We start from the raw sequence: 24,659 nt of genomic DNA, 5'->3' as shown, positions 1-24,659 counted from the left end.
GGGCCTCACCAAGGCAATGACTAGTGACCGGGACCTCTGGGAATATGCTGTGCTGCAGAAGACTCGGCAAGCGCAAGTGTGACCATAACCTTGTGGCCTATGCTAAGGGGTAACCAGTCCACTTATGCGTGCCTTTTCTTCATTGGACACTAAACTCTGCTTGTGAATACCAGTTGAGGCAAGTGACATTAAAGTTGAAATCAAACTCAGTGACTGGCATCCATTGCTACTGGAGCGCTAAGAGTACCTTACGAGTGAGATCGTTATCGTTACCTGAGCAACAAACTGGCCATTGTGCCGATGGCACGTTAAGTACACCATTTGAGCGTAATCATTACCACGTTGCCTTACTAGCACTTGTGATGGTGGCACGTGAAACATTCGAGCGAGGACGGCGCCAGCGCCGCTGGACTGGCTCCTGTGCAGGTGGCACGTAAAAAGCACCATTTGGACATTTCTGTTGCCAGTACCACCAAACTGGCCCTCGTGCTGGTGGCACGTAAAAGCACCCACTACACTCTTGGAGTGGTTGGCATTAGGAAGGGCATCCAGCTGTAGAAACTCTGCCAGATCAGATTGGAGTCTGGTTCACCAGACCTCAGTCAAATCGTCCAACCCATGCTAGCATGGAAAGTGGATGTTAAATGATGATGATGATATATATATATATATATATATATATATATATATTAAAGAAAAACCAATATAGACATAAACCAAATAATAAATAAAAAATAAAATATATTTTTTAAAAACATAACTAGATCACAAAAAGTACAAAAATGAATAAACAATATATAAGTAAAGAAACGTTTCATGGCTATAATTTAAATTCGAATTACAATTAAATTTAATCGAAAAACAATTCAATTTAAAATTTTAGTCACTCTTCAGGTTAACAATAATAGTTAAATAAATAAGCAAATAGAATTAAACAATATTTCTTAAAGAAATAAAATGATTTTTCTTATAGAACATATATATATATATATATATATATATATATATATATATCATCATCATTTAACATGTGTTTTCCATGCTGGCAAGCCAGAGAGCTGCATCAGGTTCCAGTCTGATTAGGCATGGTTGCTATACTTGGATGCCTTCCTAACAGCAACCACTTTACAGTGTATGCTGGTTGCTTTTACGTGGCACTGCACAGGCACTTTTACATGGCACCAGCACAGGATTCTTGCAGGCCAATCCAACTTCCTGCTATTGTACAAGGATGAGTCAAAAAGGCGTACAATTTTTTTATCCTAGGAGACGCATTTTTCTAAGAAATTATTTGCTATTTGGTACAATTCAATGGGAGTGGCCTTAACACTTCTGCTGTGGAGCATGGGTCTTCTTGTGTACAGCAAGGCACCCAGTATCTCAGTCTTTTGTCATCTTATCTGAAAAGTTCAGTGTCCTGAGGTCATCCTTCAGTACTTTATCCCATGTCTTCTTGGGTTTCCCTCTTTCACATGTTCCATCTACTTTGAGAGATTGGCACTTTTTCATGGAACTGTTAGCAACCATTCACATCAAATGGCCAAACCAGTACAGTCTTCTCTCTTGCACACAGCAACCTCTTATGCCATACTTCTCTCTCAATACACTTGCATTCTATTGAACATGTACACTTACATTAACATTTAAAAATATTAGTAGAGCAATGTGTAATCAGAACAGGATGGTTTATTTTTGTATTTAGCTTGTATACATCCGAATGAGGCTAGTATGCATCTGGTGGAGCATACTAGCCTCATTCCTCTCTAGTTTTTGCATGTTCTCTGCATTCAGAGCCCATGTCACACTATGTAGAATTGCTGTCTGTATACATGCATCATATAATTTTTATTCCACTTGGCAAGAAACCTTTGGTTGCCAATAGAAGTAAAAGATCATTGAATTTCCTCCATTCTATTCTTATTCTAGCTACTACACTCTCTGTACATTCTCCCCCCGCTTTCCTTGTACATTGTCTGAGGATGTTGGTTATCAGTTGTGATTGATTATAGGCATGAGCGACTCTTCAGACAGACAGAAATTTAGGTCAACATTATCTTATGTTGTTTCTATATCTAAGCAAATGGGGTACAATGTGAGAGACTTGGTTGCTATTTCTGGGAGGTTGAGTGACTCCACAGTTGCTCCCTCAAGGGTTTCCAGCAGTTAGGAATGACTATAAGCATGAGCTGAGATTCAGGGGTTTTTTGTGTAGTGGGGATACAAGTAGTTATTCTCCCTCTTCCCATCACCAGCCTTGTCTAAGGGAGAAGGTTTCTATAAAGACTGCTACAGCTTTAGTACCAGTTCTTGCTATTTGATGCAGGTATTGGCATCAGAACTCAAAGAGCTGGTAAATATTCCACAAGGCATTACATAAAGAACTTTAGTAATTCCATCAACACACCACACTGAATTACCACATTTTTATTAACCCTGAAAGAATGAAAATAGAGTTGACCTTAGTTGTATTTGAACTCACAATGCAGAGATCTGCAACAAATTCCACAGGGAATTCTAATGAATGTTCTAACAGCTACTTTGCCATCTAGATGTTAGTTCATACAGAGCAGGTAGACAAAGAGAGTGGTTAAAGATGGAAAGTCATGGAAATCTCATTTGGTGACCTGAAGATTACTCATTGAAGGGTCTCCCAAAGAAACACCCCTTTTCCTGTTACCCTTTTACCATCCATCTTCCATGCTGGCATGGGTCAGATGGTTTGACTGAACCTCGCAAACCAAATACTGCACCTTCCTGACACCAACCACTTTTCAGAGTGTATTGGGTGCTTTTTACATGGTACAGGTGATTTTTATGTAGCGGTGGTATGATTTCCCTCCTATGTAGTGCTGACACAGGTGCTATTTTGCTTGAAGCTGGGACAGGTGCTTTTTATGTGACACCAGTATTGGCACTTTTTATGTAGTGCAAGCACAGGTGTTTTTTCTATGTAGCATCAGTACCCATGAAGTCATCACATGGCTCGCAAGACAAGGATGTCTAAGCTGAGAGAAGTGGCTGTGTGCCAGATGAGTCACACAGAGTTTAAGACAAATTTTCTGTGGCCTGATATTATTTCTGTTACCAGTCCTTGTTTCCAAGCAAGGTAATATTTCCTTATGGCTTGAGAAGTTTTTCACAAGATTAGAAACACACTACATCACTTATATGACAGTGATTTTGATTTACAACCATTGTGTGCTGTCAAGATAAAACACCCCCACAACATATATACAAATGCACATATACAGGTGTATGTATGGTGTGTAAACATCATCACCATTAGTTGAAAATGTCAATGTGTAAATACAGAAATGAACAAATGCTGTTATTTATACGACAGTGACTTCCATTTACAACCCTTATATGCTGTTAAGATAACAGCCCCCACCCCATATATATTGTCTATAGTTGTAAGACACCCGCTGTTTTTGTCCTGTTATTACTATTATTGTATTTTGTATTTATATTCATGTGGCATCATCCGTTTTTCTGTCCTTGCTTCGTATACATTCGATCCTTTTTCCAAGAAATCTAATGCTCGTAGCTTAGTTTTTCCTTGGAGCTGGCCGGATTGGAGCGATCTCAAGATTAATCAGCCGAAATTGCGAGGATGATCCGGTTCTTGACTGAAGATTGAAGGCTTCAAATGTCCCGTCCGTGTTTTTTGTATCGTCTTCTAAATGTTTTACGTTCTTGTCCCAGTTTGTATTTTTTTACATATACATATATATATATAGCGGCGCCTGTACCCTTTTTGGTCTTGTATGTAAGTACATATTTCTTTAAATTTGGTACGACTCTATAACACTGTCTCTCTCTCCCCCCTCTCCTACATTTCTCTGCCTTTCACACTTTGCACTCCACTTTGATCTGTCTCTTTCTCTTTCTCTCTCTTCTCCTCCTCCTTTTCTCGCCTCTGATTCTTTGGTCTCCTCTTCCCCCACTCTCTCACATTTCTCTGTCTTTCTCACTTTGCACCTCACTGATTCTGTCGCCAAGCCAATCCTTGGCATGCTCTCTTTCTTCTCCCCTCTTTAATTCCTTCTTTCTCTCTCTTCTCCCCCCTTTGGTGCATTTGTCCCTCTTTTTGTCTCTCTTTTTGATTCCTTTGCCCCCTTTTTTTCTCTCTCCTCTCCTCTCATGTGACCGCTGGTCAACCAGCTTTTCGGCTTCTGACCACCGCCAAGAGAACATCGTTTTCTTCGTCTGCCGAAAAAGGCATTTTTTCCCAAATACGCCAGCTAAGCTAAGTTGTACTGTCTATAGTCGTAAGACACCCGCTGTTTTTGTCCTGTTATTACTATTATTGTTTTTTGTATTTATATTCGTGTGGCATCATCCGTTTTTCTGTCCTTGTTTCGTATACATTTGATCCTTTTTCCAAGAAATCTAATGCTCGTAGCTTAGTTTTTCCTTGGGGCTGGCCGGATCGGAGCGATCTCAAGATTAATCAGCTGAAATTGCAAGGATGATCCGGTTCTTGACTGAAGATTGAAGGCTTCGAATGTCCCGTCCGTGTTTTTTGTATTGTCTTCTAAATGTTTTACGTTCTTGTCCCAGTTTGTATTTTTTTACGTATACACATATATATATATATATATATATATAGGTTTGGCCAAAAGTCACCTGACAGTAAATCAAAGTTCCATAAATACTTAATATTCAATTTTATTTATTCATGCTCTTAACCACTACACCAGATGTCCATTGGCAATTATGGAGTGAATTTTATGGCTTTCTACAATAACTCTGCGCCATCCAAAGTCTTGTGGGTAAGTTTGGTGCATGCTTGAGTGCGTCCTTGCAGTAACTTTGCAGGATAGATGTAAATGAGTGTCACTGTCATGCCAATGGTGTTGTTTTTAGCCATCCATGGAAATATGTCAGCTCATGGGGAAATATTACTTTGCTTGGAAACAGGTGAAACATGAGGGGCACCCAGCTGTAGAAAAATTCAACTCAACAGATCTTGTCCCACCCATGCAAGCATGAAAAAGTGGATGTTAAACCGATGATTAGGTCATTATTATTATTATTATTATTACAGAAAGGCAAATACAACCACAATGACTGGCAGTTTTCTCTGTTCTCGTGTGTGCCAAAAAGAACATTGTCAAAAGTGGTGAGATGTTGCAAGATTCATCCAGCCTATGCTAGCATAGAAAAAAAACTCAAGTATGATGATGATATTTAGACTACAAATAGTCTAAATATGTAACTTTGTCCCTGTCATTTAAAGGTTGAAAACCCATTGGAGCTCCTTTAATCCTTTAGTGCTTAAACTGGTCAGTGCTTAAACTGACCCTACAATGGCATTTCAGAAATAAACAGTCACATCATCAAAATCACAAAGCAATAAGATATGCAGGAGCAATTCAAAGCAAATAAGCATTACATTTGACAGGGTAATCTGAATACTAATAGATTAGAATAGCAGAAATAGGTGGGGACTGTACCCAAGGACTATTTAGTTACATCCTTATATGAAGCTTTTTATTTATCCCTATCCACTGTGCCTGATTGCATTAGCAAAAAGATTTAAATTTCTAAGGAAGAGATACAGTCAATTGACTCAATCCTAATATGTGACATGCGCTTATTTTCATCAATCATCAAAAAATAAAAGGCATAGTTAAACTTAGGATTCAAGCGCAGAAACTAGTGAGGACAAGATGAGGTACTTAAAGAGCATTTGAGTCAAGGGACGCAATTACTTTATTTTATTTCTCCAGTCATCTCCCTTGAATATATTACCCTTACACAATAGTGATGGCTGATTAGACACGTTTTACTCCAAAAATATCGCTAAAGATATTAAGTGCGAAGTTGCTTTATATACTACATGATTTAATACACTAAAAATTTTATTACGTATGTGCTGTTAATACAGTCTAAAAAAACATAGCCCTTGCTGGGCATAGCGCACACCCTACTCAAGACATTTTCAAATCAATAATATAATTCATGCACTATAGGCGTAGGAGGGACCATGTGGTAAGTAGCTTGCTTACAAACCACATGGTTCTGGGTTCAGTCCCACTGCGTGGCACCTTGGGCAAGTGTCTTCTACTATAGCCTCGGGCCGACCAAAGCCTTGTGAGTGAATTTGGTAGATGGAAGCTGAAAGAAGCCCGTCATATATATATATATATATATATATATATATATGTGTGTGTGTATGTGTGTGTTTGTTTGTGTATCTGTGTTCCCTCCCCCCAACATCGCTTGACAACCGATGCTGGTGTGTTTATGTCCCCATAACTTAGCAGTTTGGCAAAAGAGACCGATAGAATAAGTACTAGGCTTACAAAGAATAAGTCCCGGGGGCAATTTGCTTGACTAAAGGCAGTGCTCCAGCATGGCCGCAGTCAAATGACTGAAACAAATAAAAGAGTAAAATGTCTATACAACTTATACAGCACATGCTTCACCAAGAAGTCATCATCATCATCAAGATCCCTTAACTGGGGCAGCCAGTCATTGGGATGCCACTTTAGATCCTTTTGCAGTCAGCCATTGCCACTGGTCTCTGTTCTTTGTCATGCATAGCAAGGTTGTGGAGTTGTGACCTGTCGTCTTTGATGATGTCAGACAAGGATTTTCTCTGTCTACCTCTCTTTTATCCCCTCTCAATTGTACTCTGAAGGATGGCTTTAGACAGGGAGTTGTGTTGGGATTCATCACCGCACCAGGCAAGTTTTTCTCGTTTTACCTGCAGAAGGTGTGGTTTATGTAGGCTAGTGTATTCATTGACTTGTTGTCTATCAAAGTTGGTTTTTTTTTGTGCTCTGTGTATGGGATGTGTACCAGCCTTCTGAAACATTTGTGCCCTAATATACATATGGTCAAACCACGAGGAGTGACATACTTTATACATTCCACAGTAAATACTTTAAACAAAGAGCCAGCAAAACATTTATTGTGAACAGGCTGGAAATGTTTTTATGTCCAGAGGCCCAAAGTAAATAAAAGAATGAAACCACAATCAATTGTACAAAGCTATGAAAACAGCATTTTTTTTTTAATATAATGATTACATGATAAAATGTTACTTATTGTAATAAGTGAATAGCTACACATATAATGGTGAACAAAAGAAAAATAGAAAACTTTTTTCCTCACTTACTAAGTTTTGGTTGACAATGGTGTGCTGACATTCTCCATCCATGAAGGAAACAATCATCGGATCCAGTGTATATGAGGTTAGGGTCAGTTAAACTCCAACTAACACACATCAACCGACCCGAATGGCCTCGGTAATGAGCTAAGGCCTCACCTTTCTTAACGTCCCACACCTGAAAATAAAAAAAAAATTAATTGGTTGTTTTTTTTTTCACTCTTACTTATACCAATACTTTTCACTATCCTGAAACAGCCACCTGGTCAAAAACAAAATACATTGTTGCCCTGAAAGATATCCTAAAATCTGCCGTTCACCACCCCCTTAAAGACTGTCATTCATAAGCCAGCATGGAAGTCTTTATGCCATTGCTTGACCTACTTCAAACAGAAGCCTTTCATTTCTTTGAGATTTGGCCACCCATCCATTTTCTCTGGTTGTTATTCACGAGTGGTTTGTGGAGGTAGAATCCTAGGGTATCTTCTCCATAGAGTCCTATCAGAAGTAACTAACAGACTTTCTGACTGGATTCCCAAACCTGACGACCATCTGAGACTATGGATATTAAGCAGCAACCATCAAATTCTTGCTCTATCCCTAGGTTTCCTGCCAATTGGCTCAACTTGAAGAATCAACCTTTACCATTCATTCCTGTAACATTCTAAACATACGTCCATGGTACCAGAGTTGTGACCTCTTAATTTGGAGATGCAACAGCTTGACCTGGAGAGATTCCCAGATCTCTGAGCTATGCACTCTGTCAAGTAACATTATTCTAGAGAACCTTTGGAGGAACCCAATTTTGGCTGCTTGTATCTATGAGTGTACCCTTTTGGTCAATACCCAACATTCATGACCATACATGAGGATCGGCAGAGAAATCAAATTGAAGATAGCAAGTTTAAAGCACGAGTGATGGTGCTATGTTAAAAGCACTGGTAATGATGCACTGTTTGATGGTGCCACATAAAAAGCACCCAGTACAGTTTGTAAAATGGTTGGCATTAGGAAGTGCATTCAGCTGTAGAAACCAAGCCAAAAACAGACTATGGAACATGGTGCAGCTCCTCGCAAACTGTCCAACCCATGCAAGCATGGAAAACAGACACTAAATGATTATGATGATGAAGTTTAGTGTTTTTACCAACTTTTCTTCTTCTGAAGCCAGTGCATTAATGTGCCAGTATCAGCAATTCTAGAAATCAGTAAACAATAAAAGTCAGCAGTGACAGGGTCCTCAGCATTATCATCATCACCTTATCATTTTAATGTCTACTTTTCCATGCTTGCACGTATCAGACAAGAAGATGTTCAATAGCTGAATGCCCTTCCTGTTACCAACCTCAACAATTTTGAAGTGAGTCAATAATCTCCCAGCCTGGACGTGTTTATGTGAAGAACAGGAACCAAGTGATATTGTGTGGATGAGCCTTTTGCTTACAAAGGCCACACAACATGTCAAAAAGTTCAGTTATGCTTTTGTGGTGGACTGCAAGCAAATTACACCTTTAGCAAAGCCTGTCATATATTGTGCTTCAATTTCATGCCATTCTACTACAACTCTATTGACAATTGACAAATCCCTTAACCCCTTGGGGGTCGTTGGGGCACTGCAGTCATGCAGTGACTCTAGGGAGAGAAAGCCTGGCAGAGCCCATCCCTCTTCAGGCTAAACTCATTCCTACAGAGTGGACAAGAGCAATGTGAAGTGTTTTGCTCAAGAACACAACAGACCGCCCGGTCCAGGGATTGAAACCACAATCTTACAGTTATGAATCCAATACCCGAACCACTAAGCCATGCACCTCCGACTACAACTCTGTGCAATTCTACAAAATTGGCTAATATTCCTTTAGTTATGTAAACATAAAAGCATCAAATATTCTTCAAATATATCTTCTTGTTTCCAAAAGCAGGGATGCAATAGACTTGCAGTTCTGAAACCAGCAAATACAAGACAGTCTCCCAAAAATATTAGCAGCAATTTTTAGCACCCAATTAACATTTTATAATGCAGGGATGGAGAGGTAATGGGGATATAGTAACAAATGAATAATGAACTGGAGTGAATGGAGATGCGGAAGAGAGTATATGGAGGGGAGAGGGGCAGGATAAAACAGGAGGACCATAAGAAAGAACACTTAAAAAGCTCGGGTTATACAACTAAAACACATTCCAAAGGGTGACGACAACTTACCACAGCAGTTTTATCATAAGAAATCGTGACTAGGTGACCTTCATTGTGCGTACTCCAACACAGACCAGTGATTCTTTTACTGTGACCTTCCAGGCTGCGAAGACTCTCAGTGATTATTACTATTTCGTTGCTGTCTGAAACCTTCTCTGAAATTTCAATAAAAACATCATTTGAAATCTATGGAGTTCTGGTATGAACAAAGAACTTTCAAAAATAGGTAAATAGTGGAAAAAGTAGTTGGTAGGAGTAGTAAATGGAAGTGTGTTTAGTAGGTTGGAAAAGTGAAGGCACAGAACAAGTATGTGGCCATAGAAAACCTTCCTGGATGTTTCCAAATGTGCATGCGCGCACACACACACACACACACGAACATAAACACATTCTTTTCACTTTCTACTTTGGTGTCAGTTGCTGCGACAGTAAAAACCCAGCTAGGGTAACAGAGAGATAGTTAGGTAGAGCAATTCTTAAGGCCTCTTCACAAAAAAGTAACTCAAGTTGTTTAGAGCACCAAGTCCACTCTAACTGAGCAGAAGTTCCACCCTTGACCATCTTGTCTTATTGATGATCTATATTTCTAGAACTACATTGTACACTGTTCTATCTGTTGCTTTATTATAATTATATATATATATATATATATAAAAAGGAAATGAAGAAAATGCTGACAAAATAATTTAAGTAAGGGAGAGTGTATTTAATTAGGTGAAAGTTCTTTTTACCGGTTGCGCATTTGTTATGCTTATCAAAAGATATTTTTTTAAGAGAGATAGAGTTCCTTTCTGATAGATTTTTTTAGAAAAAAATCTATCAGAAAGGAACTCTATCTCTCTTAAAAAAATATCTTTTGATAAGCATAACAAATGCGCAACCGGTAAAAAGAACTTTCACCTAATTAAATACACTCTCCCTTACTTAAATTATTTTGTCAGCATTTTCTTCATTTCCTTTTTTTATATATCACAACTCGTGTTCCACATCTCCTTTTTCAAATATATATATATATATATATAGGGAGAATTCAAGGAAAAAACAAAAGACGAAGACAGGTAGTGTAGAAAACAAACAGATGTATTAGTATCACGCTCAGGAATTGAAAAAGTCTTTAACGTTTCAAGCCTACGCTCTACCACAGAAAGAAACAAGGAGAGAAAAAAAATGTGTGTAGTGGCTACCGATCTATCATGGCGACTGATAATAAAGAAACAGATAGAACACATATAGATAGAAACAGCAGAACACACATGTGTGTGTGTGTGTGATTATTTGGTAGTCAGTGCCAAACTTTACAATCTGTAAATAATAATATTTTATAAGCTTAAAGCTTATAAGCGATGGAAAAAGGTAGAGTTTAGCATACACATGTGTATGGTAAACCCTACTTTTTCCCTCCAGGGCTTATACACCCCAATATTAGACTCTTTATCTTAGTCAAGGCATAGTGATCACTTATAAGTTTTAAGCTAATAAAATATTATTACATATATATTTTTTTATATTTAGTTAGAGTCTGATTAGGTTAATTTGCTGCTATTTCAAGCATGTCAAGCGAGAGTATAAAGGCTCCCATATGAACAGCAGATTCTAGTATAATTGGGGATGAATAAAAGCTGTGAACAAGAGGAGCGGAGAAAGCACAAAATTGCAAAAGGAAATTGGTTGCATACCTTTAATGACAATAGTGAGGTCGACAACATGTACAACAGAATCATTGGAGCCTATAGCTAACCAATTGGAGCAGGTAGACATCATGTTGTAGCTGGTGGTGTATAAAGGGTGCCAGCTGATACAATTGATGATTTTAGAGAAAATATTTATCGTACACAGTAACTGTAAATGTGGAGGAAGAAATATCTCGACAGACCTACAAATACACATAAATAGATTAGTTATTACACATACAATAATAATTGTAAATATCACAAGAAACCTATATACACATTTGTACACACACACACACACACACACAGATGACCTGCTTCAAATAGACAGAAGGTCAGACTTAATACTGGCTGCAAACCGGCAGTCCAATGTTTCACTTGAATACTATCAAGATATATCCTTCTTAACCTTTTAGTATTTAAACCAGTCATATTTGGCTCAGATATTCTACCTATTTTACATTCAGACTACCCAGATCCAGCCTCACACACCGATCCTATGATGTCATTCTAAAAATAAACTATCACATCTTCAAAATCTTGAAGCTACAAGATAACGCACGGTGAATTCAAAACAATGTGAATAGAGAAGCTTTATTTTACAGAGTAGTCTGAATGCTAAAGAGTTGAATGTAAAGCAAGAGGCACAACTAACTTACAAATACATACACACAAAATATTGACCATCAGTTTAATGTCCAACATTTCCATGCTTGCATGGGTCAAATGGAAGTTCTGGAGGTAGATTTTCTTCCTGTCTCCAAGTAAGGTAAAATTTGCCTTTAGCCAAGTATCTAAGATAAGAAATGAATGACATTGCTTGTATGTCAGTGACACTCTCACAACTATCACAATATTAAGACAAGGAGATATTCAGAAAAAGCGGCATGACGGGTGAAATGCATAGCCGTATTTCGCCTGCCGTTACGTTCTGAGTTCAAATTCTGCCGAGGTCGACTTTGCCTTTCATCCTTTTGGGGTCGATAAATTAAGTACCAGTTACACACTAGGGTCGATGTAATCGACTTAAACCGTTTGTCTGTCCTTGTTTGTCCCCTCTGTGTGTAACCCCTTGCGGGCACTAAAGAATTTAGACGGTTATTGGGTTGGACCAGGGTCATAATAAAAGACACTTGCATGAAGTTTCACACAGTGAGACTGAACCTGAGACCACAAAGATATGAAGCAAGCTTTTTAACCACACAGCCATGCCTGCACCTATAGTCACCCCTGTGAGGATGTGTCATCATCATCATCATTTAACATCCACTTTCCATGCTGGCATGAGTTGGATGGTTTGACAAGGAGCTGTCTGTTGTGGCATGGTTTCTACGACTGGATGCCCATCCTAACACCAACCACATAAGTGTGTGGTGGTCGCTTTTCATGTGCCACCAGCATGGGTGCATCTATGCAGCACTGGCACAAGTGCTCTGTAAGTGGCACCAGCATCTGAAAGGACAAGCCTGTATGTTTGGAAGATAATGATATTGCTTAGTTTGATGTGTCTTATCAAGTACAGCAAATTACTACATCCCATGGTCCCTTGTCATTTCCTCAGTTAGGCTCAGCATCCGATAATCTTTCTTCACCACTTCATCCAATATATATATATCATCATCATCGTCGTTTAACGTCCGTTCTCCATGCTAGCATGGGTTGGACGGTTCGACCGGGGTTCTGGGAAGCCAGAAGGCTGCACCAGGCTCCAGTCTAATTTGGCAATGTTTCTACAGCTGGATGCCCTTCCTAACGCCAACCACTCCGTGAGTGTAGTGGGTGCTATTTACGTGCCACCTGCACAGGTGCCAGGCGGGGCTGGCAACGGCCACGGTCAGATTGGTGTATTTTATGTGCCACCGGCACGGAAGCCAGTCGAGGCGGTGCTGGCATCGGCCACGAGTCGGATAGTGCTTTTTACGTACCACCAGACCAGGGATCCTGGCTGGTTCAATTCGATTTCGATTTCGCTTGCCCCAACATGTCTTCACAAGCAAAGGGGGTTGGCAAGGGTGCCTGTCGTACGGTCGCATTGGAGTATTTTACGTGCCACGGCCACGAGTCGGATAGTGCTTTTTACGTACCACCAGACCAGGGATCCTGGCTGGTTCAATTCGATTTCGATTTCGCTTGCCCCAACATGTCTTCACAAGCAAAGGGGGTTGGCATGGGTGCCTGTCGTACGGTCGCATTGGAGTATTTTACGTGCCACGGCCCCGAGTCGGATAGTGCTTTTTACGTACCACCAGGCCAGGGATCCTGGCTGGTTCAATTCGGTTTCGATTTCGATTTCGCTTGCCCCAACATGTCTTCGCAAGCATGGGGGGTTGGGATGGGTGTCTGTCGTCGGATGAGGTTCTATATCGACTTCGCTTGCCTCAACCGGTCTTTGTGTCCAAGGGAGGAAAGGCATTCATAAGTGGGCTGGGCTCACTTGTCCTGCCTGGTCTTCTCATATATATATATATATATATATATATATATATATATATACATATATATAAACAATTGCAGCATAGAAAGTGTTTATAAACCATTTAAAAAACACACAAAAATCACTAGATTCACTTCAACATTTAAATTTAAATTTCATCATCATCATTGTTTAACATCCACTCTCCATGCTAGCATGGGTTGGACGGTTAGACTGAGGACTGGCAAGCCAGATGGCTGCACCAGGCAATCTGATCTGGCAGAATTTCTACTGTTGGATGCCCTTCCTAACGCCAACCACTCCGAAAGTGTAGTGGGTGCATTTACGTGCCACTGACACAAGGGCCAGTCAGGCGGTACTGGCAATGGCCATGCTCAAATGGTGTTTTTTACATTCCACATGCACAAGAGCCAGTCCAGCAGCACTGAGAACAACCTCACTCGAATATTTTTTCACGTGCCAGTAAGGTGACACTGGTAAAAATCACGCTCGAATGGTGCTTTTTATGTGCCACCAGCACAGAAGCCAGTTAGCTGATCTGGCAACGATCACGTTCGGATGATGCTCTTAGCGCTCCACTAGCATGGATGCCAGTCATTGAATTTGATTTCAATTTCACTTGCCTCAACATGTCTTTTGCCAAAATATTTTTGTCGCTTTGAGACTGCAACCTGATCACTGACAAAATTCCATACTACATTTTGTCAGTGATCAGGTCGCAGTCTCAAAGCGACAAAAATATTTTGGCAAATTAAATGTTGAAGTGAATCTAACAGTTTTTGCGTGTTTTTTAAATGGCTTATAAACACCTTCCATGCTGCAATTCTTTCTGTTTCAGCACACGATCCCAGATCAGGTCACTTGCTATGCAAATACACCTCCGTAATATATATATATATAAATTCAAAATAATAAGGGTGAAAAAATTGACTATTAATTTGATTAATATCAATTTAAAACCAGTGGTCTAGCATATTAAAATCTGATATTCAGAAAAATTATATTACATACATATAAGAGGGATGACCACTACGTGGACATCCCTCTTATATGTGTGTGTGTGTGTATTATAAAATACCTGTACATCATCTCCAAACCTTCCAATATATATATATATATATATATAACACTGACGGGGTCGGGGTCGGGGGCGTGGGTATACTGGAACACTGACGGGGTCGGGGGCGTGGGTATACTTCTTGCAGAGAAATGGGTAGGTAAGGTAATTGAGGTAATCAGAGTAAGTGACAGAGTAATTAAAATTAGATTAGTTCTTCACCACAGGACAGCTACCATCATCTCGGCATATGCCCCTCAACCAGGGCTACCGGAAGGACAAAAAGACCAATTCTATGACACCCTATTGCGAACTACCTCGTTGACAAATGACAGTGACCTTCTCTTCGTGGCAGGTGATTTCAATGGACATGTCAGACGGCATGTCGGGGGCTTCCATGGCGTCCATGGAGGCTACGGTTTCGGCTCTCGTAATGAGGAGGGAACCAGGCTGCTGGAGTTCTGCGATGCAAATGACCTTATGGTCTGCAATACCAACTTCAGGAAACTCTCCTCTCACCTAGTCACCTACCGTTCTGGCAGACACACCAGCCAGATTGACTACATCCTTGCCAGAAAAAGGGAAAGAGGGCTGATTATAAATGCCAAAACCTTTCCAGGCGAAGAATGCACTCCTCAACATAGATTAGTAGTTAGCGACTTCAGGATCAGAGCTAAATGGTTGCCCAGAAGAAGACCTGCTTGGAGGAGATGGGTCTGGAAGCTTAAAGATCCTGCAAATGGACAGAGATTTAGAGACATACTACTCGAAGCCTTTGATGAAATAGAAGGGGATATAGCTTTACTTAATGTGGAAGACAACTGGAGATTTCTACGGGACAATCTGCTGACAGCCACTGACCAGATCTGTGGATGGAGCAAAGTACCATCTCAACCCAGAGTAACATGATGGTGGAACACTGTGGTTGACAGGGCTATTAGACAAAAGAGACAGGCTTGGAAGGACTGTAAGAACGGTGGTAGCAGGGAATTGTATCAGACAGCCAGAAGGGAAGCTAGGAGACAGGTTTATTTAGCCAGAGGGGAAGCGGATAAGAAAAAATTTGCCAATGTTCTGCGCCGTGAGGATGAAAGACTTGAGGTATTTCGTGTTGCAAGACAGTGTGTGAGAGAGAATTGTGATGTGGTAGGAGAGAAGTGTGTTCGCATGGATGATGGTTCACTTGCGCTAAATGAGGATGCAAAGAGAGAGGTTTGGAGATGCCACTATGAAAGGTTGCTGAATAAAGAAAATGAATGGGATAAAGAGAGTCTGCCGAATGTTGACCCAACAGAGGGACCAGCTATCCGAGTTGATAGTTCCGTGGTAGCTAAGGCAATTAGAAGCATGAAGACAGGGAAAGCCCCAGGCCCATCAGGAATTACTGCAGAGATGCTCAAAATATCTGGCAGTGTCGGCTATAACCTAGTCAACCGTATAGTCAACCAGGTGATACACGAAGGAGTCATACCCAATGACTGATGTAGCAGCATACTAGTCAACTGCTACAAAGGTAAAAGTGATGCCCTAGATACAAATAATTACAGAGGTATCAAGCTGTTGGATCAGGTAATGAAGGTTACGGAGAGGGTCATAGCCCAACTAATTAGAGAGAGAGTTAGTTTAGATGAGATGCAGTTTGGGTTTGTGCCAGGGAAAAGCACTACTGATGCTATATTCCTGGTAAGGCAGCTGCAGGAGAAATACCTAGCCAAAGATAAGCCCCTGTACCTGGCTTTCGTTGACATGGAGAAAGCCTTTGATAGGGTCCCCTGATCCCTCATCTGGTGGTCAATGAGGAAACTAGGGATAGATGAATGGCTGGTGAGGGCTGTGCAAGCCATGTACAGAGATGCCGTAAGCAAGGTTAGGGTTGGCAACATGTACACAGAAGAATTCAAAGTAGAGGTTGGGGTCCACCAGGGTTCAGTACTCGGCCCCCTCCTATTTATCATAGTCCTCCAGGCAATAACAGAGGAATTCAAGACAGGTTGCCCCTGGGAGCTCCTCTATGCTGACGACCTTGCTCTAATTGCTGAGTCACTATCAGAACTGGAGGAGAAGTTCCAGGTGTGGAAGGAGGGTTTAGAATCGAGGGGCCTTAGAGTCAACCTAGCTAAAACCAAAGTACTAATAAGTAGAAAGGTAGGCAATCCACAAATGCCCTCAGGAAGATGGCCCTGCTCGATTTGTAGAAAAGGTGTAGGTAGAAACTCTATAAGATGTACCCAGTGTAAGCTATGGACACATAAGAGGTGCAGCAATGTCAAAGGTAGGCTAACTGGGAAGATAGTTTTTATATGTGGCAGATGCTCGGGAGCATTGACCTCCGAAAATCTGCAGAAAACAACTTCCGTCACTTTCCAGGGGGAAAAATTAGAAGTAGTTGATAGCTTCCGTTATCTAGGTGACCAAGTCAGTAGTGGGGGTGGGTGCGCTGAGAGTGTAACTGCTAGAATAAGAATAGCCTGGGCAAAGTTTAGGGAGCTCTTACCTCTGCTGGTGACTAAAGGCCTCTCGCTCAGAGTAAAGGGCAGACTGTATGATGCATGTGTTCGAACTGCCATGCTACATGGCAGTGAAACATGGGCCGTGACTGCTGAGGACATGCGTAAGCTCACGAGGAATGAAGCCAGTATGTTCCGATGGATGTGTAATGTCAGTGTAATTACTCGACAGAGCGTTAGTTCCCTGAGAGAAATGTTGTACCTAAGAAGCATCAGTTGTTGCGTGCAAGAGAGACGATTGCGCTGGTATGGTCATGTGGCGAGAATGGATGAAGATAGGTGTGTGAGAAAGTGCCAATCCCTAGCAGTTGAGGGAACCCGTGGAAGAGGTAGACCCAGGAAAACCTGGGACAAGGTGGTGAAGCACGACCTTCGAACGTTAGGTCTCACCATGGAAATGACTAGAGACCGAGACCTATGGAAGTATGCTGTGCGTGAGAAGACCCGGCAAGACTAGAGAAGCCATAACCCGTGGCCCCTACCTGGGACGTAGTCAGTCCACCTGTGCATACCTTCCTGCTTGTGACACTTGTGAAGACCTGTTGAGGCAAGTCAAATCAATCAAAGTCAAATCGAATCAAGTCAAACCAAATCAAAATAGATGAACATCAATGGAATTTGTATCCTTGTGGTACCAGTGCCGGTGGCACATAAGAAAACCATGCGAACGGGACCGTAGCCAGTACTGCATTGACTGGCCTCCGTGCCGTGGGCACGTAACAAACACCATCCGATCGTAGCCGTTCGCCAGCCTGTGTCAGTGGCACATAAGAAAAACACCGAAGACACCATACCCGAGCGTGGCCGTCTGCCAGCCTCGTCTGGCACCTGTGTCTGTGGCACATAAAAAACACCATCCGAGCGTGGCCGTCTGCCAGCCTCGTCTGGCACCTGTGTCGGTGGCACATAAAAAACACCACCCGAGCGTGGCCGTCTGCCAGCCTCGTCTGGCACCTGTGTCTGTGGCACATAAAAAACACCATCCGAGCGTGGCCGTCTGCCAGCCTCGTCTGGCACCTGTGTCGGTGGCACATAAAAAACACCATCCGAGCGTGGCCGTCTGCCAGCCTCATCTGGCACCTGTGTCGGTGGCACATAAAATCACCCACTACACTCTCGGAGTGGTTGGCGTTAGGAAGGGCATCCAGCTGTAGAAACACTGCCAGATCTGACTGGCCTGGTGTAGCCTTCGGGCTTGCCAGACCCCAGTTGAACCGTCCAACCCATGCTAGCATGGAAAGCGGACGTTAAAAGATGATGATGATGATGATGATGATATATATATATATATACTCACACACACGTGTGTGTAAGCGTATGTGTTTATGTGCAAGTACATGTAGGTTTTCAACCACAAAAAGATGAAAGGTAAAGTCAACCTCAGCAGAATTTGAACAGATGAAATGTTGCTAAGCATGTTGTCTGGAGTGGTAATGATTCTGTCAGCTTTCCGCAGTAATAATAACAATAATATTATCTTACCCATCAATGTTACCAATAGCAACCAATGAGAAATCAGGGCTCCATCTAATCTCAGTGCGATTTGGGAAGGTTCCAGAATCATTCTGAAGAAAAAGAAATAATGTTTAATATTAGATCTTTTCACAATAATTCTTTATAACATATTCAACCAAGTGATAAGTAAGGAAACATAATAATAATAACCCTTTCTGTTATAAGAACAAGGTCTGAATTTTGGTGGCATGGTGGGGTTGTCAATTATATCAATCCCAATGCACAACTGGTATTTATTGATTCTGAAAGGAATAGCTGACCATAGCAGAATCTCCAAGATTCTTGAGATTCAAAGAGATGTCATCAAATCTCAAGATAAGATCCGTGTTAGTTTAATTAGCATCAAAAAGCTCTCGATTACCAAGCACTGGCACTCATGGCTTTTGATCTCAACTGGCTGGATGTGTTATCATGTGCATGTTTTGTCTTTGTATAAATGATGGGGCACAGCAAATATTCTGCTCAATACCACAGATTTGCTTGACCATAACCAGTTGAGCATGGCTCTTAGTGGCTGATGATATGTGCATCTCTGATTGTGAGCAGAAGCAGTCGGGGAGCATCATAGCCATGAGTTGAAAGGAATTCATTAGGGTTTGAATAATTCACCTCTGAAAACATGGGTGTTTCATTCAATATCCTTAAACAACCCTTATTCAAGGACCGCTTGAGCTAGATGAGCTACACAACCTGAAGAAAATTCTAACTGGGCCCCACCTGCAAGGTCATGTGCTGTTTTTCTTGATATGAGATCAGCACATGTTTGTGGTGCATGTGCCTGGTGTGCCCTTATCAGACGAGTAGTCGTGATGGGTATACTGGACTTTGTATATTTGTGCTCCAGTGTCACTGATGGCATGCACTGCTCTCTCACTCAATAATAATTATCCTTTCTGCTATAGACACAAGCCCTGAAATTTTGAGGGAGGAGGGTAGTCGATTACATTGACCCCAATACTCTAATGGAACTTATTTAACAACCCAGAAAGGATGAAAGGCTCAGCCAATATTGGTGGAATTTGAATTCAGAATGTAAAGGTGGACAAAATGCTACCCAACCCATCCCAGTCAAGGGGTTTTTACCTTGCAAGGTATACTTGGTGACCCTGGTGATGCTGGTGTCACACATAAAAAGCACTGGGGCTGGGGCCTTGCAAAAAGCACTGGTGCTACATAAAAAGCACTGGTGATGCCACATAAAAACACAAGTGTTGGTTCCACGTAAAAAGCATTGGTGATGGTGCCACATAGAACACTGGTGATGGTGCCTCGTGAAAAGCATAAGTGATGGTGTCACATAAAGAGCACTGGCGATGATGTCACGTAAAGAGCAGTTGTGATTGTGCTACATAAAGAGCACTGGCGATATTTCTACGTAAAGAGCAATGGCGATGATGTCACATAAAGAGCACTAGCGATGGTCCCACGTAAAGAGCACTGGTGATGGTGCCACGTAAAGAACACTGGCGATCGTTCCACATAAAGAACACTGGCGGTGGTGCCGCATAAAGAGCACTGGCAATGGTGCTACATACAAAGCACCCAGTACACTCTATGAAATGGTTGACATTAGGAAAGGCATCCAACAGTAGATACCATGCCACAACAGACAATGGCACCTGATGTGGATCCTGGCTTTACCAGCCCCTGCCAAACTATTCCAACCTATGATAACACAGAAAATGGACGTTAAATGATAGTGAAAATGATGATGCACAAGCATAAGGGCATCAGTAAAATTTAACATTATATGTTCTGTATTTAACGGCATATAAGACACATATTTTTTCCAAAAACAAATACCCCAAAAAGTCACCTAGGGTCCTATATGCGAAGTTGACCCTCCCATACTGCTTGAACTGGGATGTGTACGTAAAATACAGTAATGTTACGAGCGAAGGTATGCTAGAGTAGTTTCCTTTCGTTTTCTTTTTCTACCCCTTTTTCCATATATTTTATAACTGAGCATGTCAACTTACAAGTGAGACAGACAGACAAACAAACAGAGAACTTACTTTTCCATTGGTATGCAGAATTATATGATTAACGTTAGTGGCAGGTTCTGAAGAATTAATATAATGCTGAAGAATTGTATTTTCACCTTGGCTATACAGGTTATATAAAGATCGGTTGGTATTTGTTGATCCTGAAGTAAAAAAAAAAAACAGAAAATTTCAAGTTGTCACCTACTTCAGGTACACTTAAGAATGCAATTTATTATCATTATTAAAATTATTTCTTTAACTATCTTAAATTATTTACATAATTAACACAAAATAAGGAGTGGCTGTGTGGCAAGTAGCTTGCTTACAAACCACATGGTTCCGGGTTCAGTCCAACTGCATAGCAGCTTGGGCAAGTGTCTTCTACTATAGCCTCAGGCCGACAAAAGCCTTGTGAGTGGATCTGGTAGACAAAAACTGAAAGAAGCCCGTCATATATACATGTGTATGTGTGTGTTTGTGTGCCTGTCTCCCAACATCGCTTTACAACCAATGCTGGGGTGTTTACGTCCCCACAACTTAGCAGTTCAGCAAAAAAGACCGATAGAATAAGTACTGGGCTTACAAAGAATAAGTCCTGGGGTCGATTTCTTCGACTAAAGGTGGTGCTCCAGCATGGCCACAGTCAAATGACTGAAACAAGTAAAAGAGAGTATGTAATTATTAATATTAAATGACAGAAAGGCAATGAGTTGGCAGAAACACAAGCATGTCTGATGAAAAGCTTAGTGGAATTTTGTCTGTCTTTATATTCTGAGTTGAAATTCTGCTGAGGTCAACTTTGCATTTCATCCATTTGGGGTCAATAAAATAAGTACAAGTTGAGCAATGGGGTTGATGTAATCAAGTTACATACTCCTCCGAAACTGGTGGCTTTGTGCTAAAATTTGAAATTAATATTAAATGATAGAGAATGAATCGGTAGAATCAACACAGATTCTTCTGGAGTTAGTAAAATTCAACTACCAGTCAAATACTGGGGGGGGGGGTTTAAATTTAATCAACAATTCCTTCTGCAAAATCTCTGTGCCCACAATTGTTTGCAAGGAAGACTGGAAATGAGAGATCCCCCCACCACCATCACCACTTGTATGATAATGTTTGTTTACATCTACAAAGAGACACAAAACACCCATTTGTGTGCATGCAGACACAAACATATGCACGTGTATGTATGATGATGATAGTTTGCGTATGTGTGTGTGTGTGTGTGTGTGGTGGCACATGACCTAGTGGTTACAGCAGCAGACTTGCGGTCGAGGGTTCACGGGTTAGAATCTCAGACAGGGCAATGTGTGTGTTTATGAGCGAAACACCTAAGCTCCACGCAACTCCGGCAGAAGATAATGGTGAACTTCTGCTGACTCTTTCGCCACAACTTTCTCTCACTCTTTCCTCCTGCATCTTGCAGTTCACCTGTGACAGACCAGCGACCCGTCCAGGTGAGGAACTTATATGCCAAGGAAACTGGCCCTTATGAGCCAGGAGTAGCTCGAGCAGGAACAAACAACAATATATATATATATATATATATATATATATATATATATATATGGTTCAAAATGATACAAAAAAAAAACAGAAACAGAGATAGGTGAGGGAACAACAAACAGTGTCAATTTGATGCTGAGGTAAAATGGAAAAACGTTTGACATTTTGAGCCTACGCCTTTCTATATAGAAAGAGAGCAGACAGAGAGAGGGGAAAAAAAGAAAAGAGAGAGCAAAACAACATGTTTGGATTAATGGTTGCACAGGCTTCTTTCAGTTTCCATCTATCAAATCTACACACAAGGTTTTGGCCAGCCCAAAGCTATAAAAGACAACTGCCCAGGGTGCCACACAGTGGGACTGAACAGAAAACCACATGGGTAGGAAGTGAGCTTCTAAACCACACACCCATGGCTATACCTCAATATCAATAATTATAAAAACTTTATGAAAAAAGATAATAAAATGGATGCTGAAAGAGAAAATATTGTCCTACCAGCTTTGTATGTTGGCTTTCCCCAGTCAAGACAGTACACAGTTTTAGAATGGTAGCTTGGACATATTGAAGGAGGCCTAAAAAAATTAAATTAAATTAATAACATAAAAAAGGAAAGTATATTATACAAACCCACACGGTTAAGTCATACATCTGTATTTGAAATACAGTTTTGCATTGTATAATAATAATAATGAAATTATTGTATACAGTGCACAGGTGCACCACAACTTGTCAAAAAGTGCATATAAAGCATATGCAGTAATGTACAAATGTCTGGAAAGCGAACAGTCTATGAGTCAGATACATGTTTGCATGTGTATGGAGGGGAAAAAATCAGGTGTAGTGTTGGCGAATCTCAGGAAGCATGGAAATTTTGAAGGATGCAGTGCTCCGACAACTAACAACTGATGCCAGCAGTCTGTTCCATGCTTCAGCAACTCTTAGCGTGAAAAAATGTTTCCGAAAGTCATGGGAGCTGTGCTGTTTTCTGACTTTGTAAACATGTCCATGGGTGTTAGGTGGAGTTTGAAAAGGTGCTCAGAGTTATTGTTTGTAAGATGGTTAATAATTTTATGGGTGTCTGTGAAGTCAGCTGCCAGATGTCAGAGTTTCAATGTGTCCATGCCCAGGGAAGTAAGGCGTTCAGAATATGGCTGATGCCTGATGGAGGGTATTCTCTTGGTTGCACGTCGCTGAACGGCTTCCAGACGATTAATATCCTGGGCAAGATAGGGGTTCCAGACCTGTGATGGGTAACTTTGGAATATATCATCATCTCCAAGGTTAACTTTGCTATCATCCATTTGGAGTTGATTAAAATAAAGTACCAGTCAACTATTTGGGTCAATTTAATCAACTTGCCCCCCAGTTAGAATTGCTGGCCTTGTGTGAAAATTAGAATTATAGAGATACTGTACAAATAAAATGTAAAATCTCAAGTCTATTCAGAAGACTTGAGCTGGTAGAAATAGCAGTCAAATCTCTACTGGATCACACCCTACTGTCTTAAAAAAGAAAGGAAGAAACTGAATAATGCAGTTGTTAATCCATAATAATAACTAAAAAAAAAACAGGAATATGCTATTTGAGGCATTACTTCACAGATGGATGCCCTTACTTTCAATTACTGTCACTCATTTCTAAGCAAGGTAATATTTTCCCAAAGCCCAATGTCTTTCATAGAGCACAGAGAGAGAGAGTGGGGTGAAGGAGAGACCCCCATTGGTGATGAATGACCATAGGATTGCACCTAGAAAGTTCCCCTCTGAGACAAGTCTGGGCAAAGTTGTTTATGGAAGACCAGCAGCTGCCTATGCATACCAGCCTCCTCTCCAGACCACTGATATTATCCAGGGGAAAGGCAAAGGCTGATACAGCTTGGCACCAGTGATGTCACAACTCATTTCTACAGCTGAGTAAACTGGAGTAATGTGAGATAAAGTGTCTTGCTCAAGAACACAACACACAGCCTGGACAGGGAATCGAACTCACTACCTCATGATTGTGAGCCCGATGTTCAAACGACTGAACCATGTGCCTTCACATACAATATGTGTGTGTGTGTGTGTATGAGGGGATGCTGGAAAGTTCCTGGCTTTAAAGGTATGATGAAAAGCCTGGTTGGAGGCCTAAACTTTTGAGTTACTTTACAGAGCTTAGAAAAACTAAAGGACCACTTCAATAAGTGTGTGAATCTGGGAAGAGAATATCTTGAATAAAATCACAATTAACTGATCCTCCTATATTTTCTTTTACCCAAAGCCAGGAACTTTTCAGCACCCTGTCGTATATGTATATATGTATGTATACATACATAGGTTGCTTTCAGTTTCTTATTTCTTTATTGCCCACAGGGGGATAAACATAGATGGGACAAACAAGGACAGGCAAAGGGATTAAGTCAATTACATCAACCCCAGGGTGTAACTGGTACTTAATTTAACAACCCTGAAAGGATGAAAGGCAAAGTCGACTTCGGCGGAATTTGAACTCAGAATGTAGCAGCAGATGAAATACCGCTAAGCAGTTTCTGTCAACCAAATCCACTCAAGACTTAGGTCAGCTCGGGGCTATAGTAGTGACATTTGCCCAAAGTGCTGTGTAGTGGGACTGAACCAAAGACCAAGTAATTGGGAAGCAAGATTTTTTAACCCCATAGCCATGATATGGGAAA

The 24,659-nt window shown here is 41.0% G+C and overlaps 1 protein-coding gene across 1 annotated transcript in view; it reads right to left on the bottom strand.

The window, feature by feature from the left end:
* Positions 1–24,659, bottom strand: part of LOC115218598 (gem-associated protein 5) — a 93,585-nt gene that overhangs the window by 48,726 nt on the left and 20,200 nt on the right. The window contains exons 9-14 of the mRNA XM_029788494.2: positions 22,484–22,560; positions 20,510–20,640; positions 18,462–18,544; positions 10,988–11,184; positions 9,321–9,466; positions 7,130–7,298 (exon numbers count right to left, since the gene is read on the bottom strand). Of these exons, the coding sequence (XP_029644354.2) occupies positions 7,130–7,298; positions 9,321–9,466; positions 10,988–11,184; positions 18,462–18,544; positions 20,510–20,640; positions 22,484–22,560 (803 nt within the window). The remainder of the gene's footprint in view (positions 1–7,129; positions 7,299–9,320; positions 9,467–10,987; positions 11,185–18,461; positions 18,545–20,509; positions 20,641–22,483; positions 22,561–24,659) is intronic.

The sequence above is a fragment of the Octopus sinensis genome, linkage group LG13 (genome assembly GCF_006345805.1).
Source record: "Octopus sinensis linkage group LG13, ASM634580v1, whole genome shotgun sequence".
Taxonomy (NCBI): domain Eukaryota; kingdom Metazoa; phylum Mollusca; class Cephalopoda; order Octopoda; family Octopodidae; genus Octopus; species Octopus sinensis.
This window is presented reverse-complemented; position numbering and strand designations above follow the sequence as displayed.